The sequence below is a fragment of the Diaphorina citri genome, unplaced genomic scaffold (assembly GCF_000475195.1).
Source record: "Diaphorina citri unplaced genomic scaffold, Diaci psyllid genome assembly version 1.1 scaffold3342, whole genome shotgun sequence".
Lineage (NCBI taxonomy): Eukaryota > Metazoa > Arthropoda > Insecta > Hemiptera > Psyllidae > Diaphorina > Diaphorina citri.
The window spans coordinates 21,475-31,610 of record NW_007380751.1 but is presented as its reverse complement, the minus strand read 5'-3'; the positions used below and the strand labels follow the sequence as shown (position 1 = coordinate 31,610).

Here is a 10,136-nt window from a genome sequence, read left to right as displayed (position 1 = left end):
TTTTAACAGAATCTTCAAATAATTAAATTTCCAAGTAGTTACTTACCTACGAGGAAAAATCTGAGACATGAGAATCTTGACACTGAAAGTCGAGTGATGACGTGTTAGTGTGCAATTCTTAGCCATTCAGAACGAATTTCAAACCGAATTTAGCAATAGTATCTAATAAAATGGAAAGTAATACAAATGATTTTAATCATACAAAAATGACACCCAAAAATATACCTATATAATAAAGCAGGACCTTTTTGATCTTGTCTTGATTTTTATTATTTTTAAGAAGTACAAACATTCAATCTAATATTTTCATCCCACTCTAAAAACTTAAGAGAATCAACTAATAATAAAATAACTAGAAAATAAAAAGAAAACTTAAATAATGATAAATAACACAAAGAACACTTATTTTTCTCTACACAAAAGGTTATCCGCTGAGGATATTTCTTCTCAAAAATTAATTACTCAATAATAACTAAAAAATGAAATCACAAAGTTGAATTAGAAATAATAAATTATTACCTACAATAAACTTTTTTAATTGTAATAAAAACCCAATTTACTATAGGACAAAAAGACAATTACATACATACCTAGGTTATAGAAATTTATGCATTTCATATCAATGAGGCAATGAACATGAATTTTTAGTTAAATTAAACAAAACAATATTTATTTACTTTTTCCTATAGTGTGTTTCAAACTACACAAATTAATGACAAAATACACCGGCCAAAAAATAATAATAATTTTTAAGTAGATATAAAAACCACATTCCTCTGTGACGCCCCAATTTTTAAAAGAAAGAAAAGACAATTTAAATTCATAGAATGAAGATTTTTACCAGACATCAACACAGGTCGTAGATGATCTGTATTGAGTTATAGACAAAATATGGTACTAATATAGGGAGTATCACAGGCTGGGATGTCTTCCACAAATCAGCACTATATGAACCAAACGTATTTCAATTTCCATTCAGGCCTCTAATGAACGTCATTCCTATTTATTCTACAAAATAAAAATATAACCAAGTAAAACTCGCAAACGGCAACTAGTAGTCTACTTGTCTAGGTTGTAGGGCAAGGCAGTGGATGGAGAGGTGTTCCCCAGGGTTGGACATTTAGGCCACCACAGGCTCTGGAGTGATTGCAGGGGGGGACTCCGTGTCCATGGATTCGTTAGCAATGACGTCACGGGACTCCGACTTGGCTGACCACTGGGTAGATGTCATGGTACTAGGACAGGTGTAAGGGGCGCTGCGCTTAGCGCGCCGACGCTCGCGGCGTTCCTCCATAATGACACGCAGGCGTTCCATCTTGTCACGCGTCGCTTGGTTCTCTAAACTATCCGAACCGGCGGATAGCATCTTCACATCTGTGTTGGTGCTGATATCTAAAAGTCAAAGATATTCAAACAGTCAGTGGTGAAAACAACTCATGTATACTGCAGTGGGCCATACAAGGTTTGAATCTGGATTAAGACTTTTCTAATCTAAAATAATAGCACCTTTTGGAAATTACAAATCCTTCTTTCCTGATGTCCTTTACAAAGGACGAGACATTGAGACGCGACAAGCCTACTTCCCAGAAGAAAGGCAAACTCACCATTGGTAGACTTGACGACAGGCGAGGACGTAGGACTGATGGAGGCGGGGGCCATGTCCAGGGCACTACTCGTGGAGGGGGAGGCAGAGGAGCGGGCAGCTCTATATTGAGGGGTCGCACAGAGGAGGTCGTTCAGAATATGGATGATGGTGCTGATGTCACGTTTCGGCCATGTCCAGGGCACTACTCGTGGAGGGGGAGGCAGAGGAGCGGGCAGCTCTATATTGAGGGGTCGCACAGAGGAGGTCGTTCAGAATGTGGATGATGGTGCTGATGTCACGTTTAGGACGACCGAACTTGTCTTGCAGGGCCGGATTCAGTGTGCCTGTGAAAGAAATGGACGTCCGTTAGTCAAAATCAATACCTTCAAAAGCAGCCATGGACATTCGTATTTAGACTGCTGGGGTAAAGGGACTTTTCAGTCTCATTCTGGCAGGATAAACAAGGTATATTCCATTTATTGTTATTCATTTGTCAGCTTAGGTTACGTCAAAATATTAATCTTTTTAATGAGATTAAGTTCACCAGAACCCGTCAGATACAAAATGAGATGGAACCAAAGTCCCTTTTCCCAATTTAGGACGCGTTATGTCTACACTATCCCAGAACTATCCCAGAGTGATCTAAAACTTTGTAATGAAAAGTGTCAAAACACGTCTCACACAGATCTTGTACAAGATTGCCCTTTGTGGAAGAAGGAACAAAGGAAATAAGAAACGGAAAGGTGGGATGACAGCAAAACAGTATTATGGTTTATTAGTCGATAGTCTTGAGGTCTACCTCAAAAGCTTCATTTCCACACTTTCTATTATAAGTCATAAGAAACAGGAGTTTTCTAAGAAAAACTTAAAAAACTCCAGTCTGAGAGATGAAAATTTTCACAGCCTACAGTTTTTTTGTTCACCTCATCAACCTCTCTTGTCGTCATCAGCAGTTGTCTTCTATAACTTTGAAAGCCATCGCGGTTTTATACGACCACTAAACAAGCCCCAGAAGAAGAGTCAACATTGTATAATCCTTAAAGTCAGGCGTGCCGCGTAATAGAGGGTACAAGAGGGAGTGTATATATTTTAGAAACTGGGAAATGCGTAGGTGGGCCCCAAATACCATGTGTAGAAGTCTAATTTAAACTTGTTTTACGACTCACCTCTCCTACCTCCCTTATAGTAAAGTTCGTTTACCATCAGATTAAAAATAGAAATGTTTCCTTTCTTTATTAAGTAACTAGAGATCAATTTTGTTATCTGCTATTAGGACTGCTACAAGCACTCGAGCTAGATTCCTGAAATCAAATAGAGATAAAGATAATGTCAGTTGATGATTTTTTTTTAAACATTCATATCTACTCAAACTGATCACTCACTAGCCCCCTATTAGGAAAGGCCTCAGATTCTAGTTATTTGTACTCATTTATTACAGCAGAGAGTACCATAGGAACGAGGCCTGGTACCCGTTACTTTGCCTGACTTTCTTCTTCCTTCTTAACACTTGGACGCGTGTTGTTGGCCGAATCTCCGAATTCTTTCAACAAATTTTTTCTTCGCCACCATCACCACTTTCTTTCAGCGTCATTTTTACAATCAAAACGTTAATTTGACCAACATCTCTAGTGGTTGTGTTAACAGCGAAATAGTTTAGGCTGTCGAAGCTTCCATCATCCATGGTAGATATTCTAAATGTATACGTACATTACATTACATATTAATGCCATTTCTCCTCAAGTGGTCCGAGACGAAATTTTCGAGGCTTTTCCCTCAAGATTCTAATGACTCTCAATCTCAAGACCTAATCTGACATCAATACTTGGGTATATCAAAATGTATCTAATCTTCGCCACCATCACCACTTTCTTTCAGCGTCATTTTTACAATCAAAACGTTAATTTGACCAACATCTCTAGTGGTTGTGTTACCAGTGAAATAGTTTAGGCTGTCGAAGCTTCCATCATCCATGGTAGATATTCTAAATGTACCTATACGCACATCACATTACATATTAATGCCATTTCTCCTCAAGTGGTCCGAGACGAAATTTTCGAGGCTTTTCCCTCAAGATTCCAATGACTCTCAATCTCAACACCTAATCTGACATCAGTACTGTGACCGTTAAACTTAGGTATATCAAAATGTATCTACACGTTGTACTTGGGTATATTGAGAGCACTAACAGCATCAAGAGGTTAACCGGAATGGACATACTTTTTTACTCAAACTCGAACATTTTTTGTAGTTCATCGCTCTAGGACAAACCGTTCTTGAGATATTCTGTTCACAACTTTCTACTTTTTCCCATTTAAACCTGTATTTTTTGTAGGTACAATAATAGTACGGGCTGTTTACATCTGAAATTAATGAAAACTGATAATTTCTAGTCCGTGCTATTGCAATTCTCGACGATCTGTAATTGAGTTGAATCGGATAAACTGTTCGATTATCTCTCCCACACTGGTATGGCCTGTGAAATAAATACTTTGCCACGGTGGTCATGAAGTCTGAGGTACTCACCTACTGACCTGAGAATCTCGATATGTGAGGATCTCGTCCCAGACAGAGCAGAAACTTTGAACACCATATCCATACCCAATACCTACCTACCATTCTGGTGGTGATCATCGAACTGTCTGATGGTTAGGTGGTACAGACTGCCTTAAAAATTATGCCAAAGGTCTTTTTACTGAGATTAAGTTCACCAGAACCCGTCAGATACAAAATGAGATGGAACCAAAGTCCCTTTTCCCAATTTAGGACGCGTTACGTCTACACTATCCCAGAACTATCCCAGAGTGATCTAAAACTTTGTAATGAAAAGTGTCGAAACACGTCTCACACAGATCTTGTACAAGATTGCCCTTTGTGGAAGAAGGAACAAAAGAAATAAGAAACGGAAAGGTGGGATGACAGCAAAACAGTATTATGGTTTATTAGTCGATAGTTTTGAGATCTACCTCAACTATGTGTGGACACACCTTATGCTGACGGACATCTTATTTTGAGAATCTCAAATGCCATATTGATTATTGGTACAACCTAGTGAGGAGGACAATCTAAAATGTTATCAGACTTCTAAATAATTTCAAATCTCATGCATTCACATTAATCTCGATGTACACACTCCAGATGTGACATTGCCGTCGATCGACCAGGTGGATCTATGTTGTCGAGGCAGTGTGGACGTGACGTGTCAGTCGACATCGATCGACGGCCGGTTGACTATGTGTGGACGCACCTTAATGCTGACGGACATCTTATTTTGAGAATCTCAAATGCCATATTGGTACAACCTAGTGAGGAGGACAATCTAAAATGTTATCAGACTTCTAAATTTCAAATCTCATGCATTCAGATTAATCTCGATGTACACACTCCAGATGTGACATTTAAGGAGAAAGTCTTCAGTAGTAAAATTCATCACAATGTGTTGTAATATGTTGTTAAAAATAATCAGATGTCACCTCTACAGGTGGTAGGGGGTAGGGGGGCTCAGATTTTTATTCGGGTGGATAAAGACGAGCAAGTTTTTGTTCCAATGACATTTCAAGCCTGAATCATATCCAATGGTCCATATCCAATGTAGATTACTAAAACATATTGTAAATTAGAATTATTCAGCTAGATTATGTGACATTTAAGGAGAAAGTCTTCAGTAGTAAAATTCATCACAATGTGTTGTAATATGTTGTTAAAAATAATCAGATGTCACCTCTACAGGTGGTAGGGGGGCTCAGATTTTTATTCGGGTGGATAAAGACGAGCAAGTTTTTGTTCCAATGACATTTCAAGCCTGAATCAAGATTCAGGTCCATACACCTCTACAGGTGGTAGGGGGGCTCAGATTTTTATTCGGGTGGATAAAGACGAGCAAGTTTTTGTTCCAATGACATTTCAAGCCTGAATCAAGATTCAGGTAAGAGAGCATTATGTCCAATGGACCCAATGTAGATTACTAAAACATATTGTAAATTAGAATTATTCAGCTAGATAGAGTTAGGTTTTAGTAACTTGTTCAGCGGAAAATAAAGGGATTGACACTTCAGACGATTCTCAACTTCAGAAGCAGTAGCACTTATACGAACAAAATTTGCTACAATGAGGATAAAACTCGAGAATATGAACATAAACAGAGAGGTAAAATACGCAAGTATCTATAGCAATTCCCAATATTGAACAAGAGTGAAAGTTTACGATGGCCAAATTGAAACCAGTAATCAAGTGGTGATTCAACCAGTAGCAAGTACCTATTTGTAGCTTACGAGTGAGGGTGCTATAACAGAACTGATAAACACCGTATTTCGTTTAAGGACAATAATCACCTAATCAATGTTGAATTAGTAACTTTTAACTGTAAGCTGATATAACCTTTTAATTACGTACGTTAAATGACGTATTATCAACTCAAATCCATAACATACTAAATATTTATCCTTATTTGGATACTTAACAACTTGACTGTTGTTCTGGCTGGTTGAGATTTCAGTCCAGCACAGCAAGATCATCCCTTCAATTTCTTGATTTCTCTTGGGCCTTCGTTAGTTATAAGACCATATTTCCACGCTATACATTGATACTGACCTCACTACTGTTTAGAATTTTAGAGAGTTTAGAGTTTACCCTTCATCCCACTACTAATTTTCCTACAACACTGAGCTCAGCTTTCTCCATTTCATCCACCCGCAGTTTACTCTTTAATGATTACGTATACAAGCACACGTTTCACATGTAGGCGTCCCTCAGCAATAGAAAATATTCAAAATTTTTAGGGGCGGAAATCTCCTACGTGCTACTTCTTCTCGAAATCTATTAACTAGAAAACATACATATAAAACATAGAGCCTTCCTATTACACATAAGACATTAAAAACCATTGTGTATGACTGCCAACATATTGTGTTGAGACTTCATCTTCACTTTTGTAGATTTTGTGAATTTGACCAAATTCAATAAGCAAAATGTATTGTACATCAGAAAACAATATTCAATTAGCTGACGTCCAGTTGACCATCCGAAATCTGTACCTTCCAAGCGTGTTCACACTACCTTTTCTTGAAGCAAGGGATAGGTATAATACCTATTTTTGTCTTTCACTTTTTCTCTGAAATTAGTTTCCCTGTCAAGTTTCTGTCATTGTGCCACAAATAGCAAAATCGACTTGTCTTTTTCGTTGTTTTTCACCATTAGTAAACAATTTTCCAGCTCCGCTTTAGTTCGAATCTTATTTGAAAGGAAGAAAAACAGAAACATCTTTTATTTCATTTCTTTCCTCTCCCCGTTCGTCTGTTTGTTTGAAGTTCCTTGCTTGAGATATGGAGAAGATGTAGAGAGTCGGTGTTTTTATTTTTTGGAAGAGTTATTCTAATTACAAGATTATAACAGCAAGTGACCGAAGGTTGAACAGAAAGAATATTCTTCTCTTTTTTAGGGCCTTAACCAGATTTTTCTATTTACGCTTTTTCCCCTGTCTTTCTTTCCCATTCAGTGTATATTCTACCCTCTTTACCCAGAGAAATGGATGGTTATTACTGGCACTGTCTTTTATTTTTCAATAAAACGGTACACAGAATTGGGGAAAGTTGAAATCATCACGAGACCCAAATTCCGCGGCCACTGGTTTCACAACAGCTGATATTCAATAGCTCAATAGTTATGCAACACAAATGAAATCATATTCTAAGCCAAAAAAAGAGAAAGGTTTTTTGTTTCTACCGTCAGCAAATTCAACGCAACAACAATGCATGAGAAGCGTTTACACCTTTGAAAAATTGGTCCAAAATGACATTCGCTGATGGGTCTATACATCTGGGAAAGTAAGCACTTTTGTGGTAGAACAGTACAAGGTGGATAAGTAAGGTATCTGGTTGAAAAGTCGAAGAGTCAGTGGTTTCAAAGTTTGCATAGAATATTCTATATGTTCGCAATATCAAGGCTGATGTGGGTGGTTTTTCGTCTACTGAAAACTCTCTAAAATTTCTTCCTTCAGATGTACCATTTCTATAAGGAAAATCTCTTGTACACCCACGTCGGTATTAAAATTTGCATACAGACAGAATCTCGAGCTGGCAGCAGCACTACAAAATATTCTGCAGTGTCGCGAGAATTGACAGGGGACGGAAACTATACACAAAAATACAATAACTGGATACTGAAATATTGTAAGTCCACACTCACACAACATTTTTGAAGAGTATCAAACAGGCATTTGGCTTGAGATGGATAAAACAAAACATTATTGATTTCGTAAGCAAGTAAAACCAAATCATTAAATTGATGGAATTCTCTTTTTTCGAATCCCTGTCTAATCCTTTACTACAAAGGATAAAATATTCCCTCAAATGCAGCCACGAATAAAATGTCACAATACACACACACAATCTAATTCTCAAATTACGATCTAATTCCCCTCAATTTACGCCTGTATTTTTGTTTAGATTTGTGAAACATCAGACGACCGTTTCTGCCGATAATTTATTTGCTATCAATTGTTTGCGATGGGATTGCATACACATAGCACAATCAGTGGTTTCGCGCTCCTCTCGCAGATGACGGAAAAGATAAATTGCGACCGGAGTAGTCAAGGGAATACCTACACATACACACAGTAGTCACACAACATGGATTAGCGACTCGCTGTGTTGGTAGATGTAGAAATAGATTTGCAAGAGATTGTGTCGGGTTGACAAGTCTATCATTCCCAATACCAACATTGCAGCTCGTGAAATAATTTACCTTCTAATACTGATAGACAATGGTAGCGGTACTTGGGAGTTGATGATACAGGACTGAAATTTCCTCTGCACGGGGGAATAAAACTAGTCGCCTTGCCAATGTGCTTATTAAACGTTATTCTCAGAAAATGCTTATAGGAAACGGTAAATAGAACAATAAGAGCTATTATTCATTGTTCTGAGCCGACAAATCCTACTATACTTTAAAGATAGCCAGTGAGTTCAGCGCTTCAGGACATAATGCAATTGCGGTACACCGCACCGTGGACTCTTGGCAAATAGAATATGGGACCCGGAAATTCGAATATTTCATGGAAAACACCTGGGGCTTAGCCTTGGTAAAAACAGACAATTGAACTTGGATTTTTACTTTGGAGTGATTCACGGTTAAAGATTCACTTAACACAATTTCCCGCTTAAGTAAACTGACCCATTGGATTTCATCAAAATGAAGGTCTCCCTGAGATTAATGGGCGGGCCTATATCATTTCCTGAGTGATTTTCCTCAAGAGGTTTACTTTTGTCAGTTGAGTCAGTAATATGTATTTAGTTGAACATCTTGATTGATCTTTGGATACTTGAGAAAGTGATATCTAAATCGAAGTGCTATCAATTGGTAACACAAATATTACTTTCAAGGAGTTTCAAGGTTCTAAAATTGACTTGAGTTGACCCACAGAACTCCCCGATCCTTAGATTGCAAACACCCACCAATCATAATACAATTAATAATGCAAAATAAACTTTCATGGATCGCAAAAAAATAACATATTTTTCAATATTAGTTATGGAATCTTGAAATAATTCTTGTCTCGGTATGGACCTAGTCTCATAGAAATGTAGGCTCAGTGATTCTGGGGTATATAGGAGAAGAGACGGTAGTGATGAGCTGTCTGTCAAACACATTAAAATACTCCAAATGATTAGTTAAGTTGATAGATTATTGGGTACTCAGCTATTGACGAATAAACTCTGGGCGTGTAATCCACTTCCTCACTTTACCTTGATAAATGATTTGGCAGAAACCTAAAGCCAAATAGGTAGATATGTATGTTAATGCCAGAAAGTATAATGTGTACTGATACGCAGAGACATGTGTTTGTGTAACACTCCAACCTTGTTGAATCTAGACAGGTTATATTATTCAGTTATTGTATTTAGAGAGATTAGCTATAACTAGGCCCGATATAGATAGTTTGGTTGATTACCTGATATTCGCTGTAGGATTACGTACGATCACTAGATTTATGAGTTGATATTGAAAACGATGATGTATCATGATTAGTAGAAACTCTCAAGCCAACGTACCCAGATGTTATGTAGCAATGACTCGCTTCAAATGAAATGATCCTGTGTTAATATCTATAGTACAATGGTAACATGATGTGTTTTTTGATAGAACTGGATTAGCACTCATGTTTGTCTTGAATTTACCAGATATAGATTAATGGTATGGGGAGTTTGGAATTCTGTTGCTCGTCTCGTAGTTATCAATTAACGTAATCAGACGTACTTGGTTGAAATTGGTCTAGATTTTGAAAGCGCTAAGATAAAATTTTAATGGACCAGAAACGTAATCTATATAATAGCGGAGAAGAAGAACGAGTAATACTGCGTATCATGAATCTGGTCATGCGATAGTAGCTAAGCTTTTACCAAAATCTGATCCGTGAGAATTTTGTATAAAGTACTTCTAGATTGTTGTACATAGCCACCGGGATTGGTTCTGGAAAATTACTTACACGTATTACGGTACATTGGCCAAGTGGAATGGCGATTTAATATGTCTTCTAATATGAAGAATCAACGATTGT

At 37.5% G+C, this 10,136-nt stretch overlaps 1 protein-coding gene across 1 annotated transcript in view; it reads right to left on the bottom strand.

Moving 5' to 3' along the window:
- The window catches only part of LOC103520228 (midnolin-like), an 11,950-nt gene continuing 1,814 nt past the window's right edge, over positions 1–10,136 (bottom strand). Inside the window, exons 2-4 of the mRNA XM_008485322.3 lie at positions 1,778–1,929; positions 1,605–1,659; positions 1–1,392 (exon numbers count right to left, since the gene is read on the bottom strand). Coding sequence (XP_008483544.2) covers positions 1,121–1,392; positions 1,605–1,659; positions 1,778–1,929 — 479 coding nt within the window. The 3' untranslated portion in view covers positions 1–1,120. The remainder of the gene's footprint in view (positions 1,393–1,604; positions 1,660–1,777; positions 1,930–10,136) is intronic.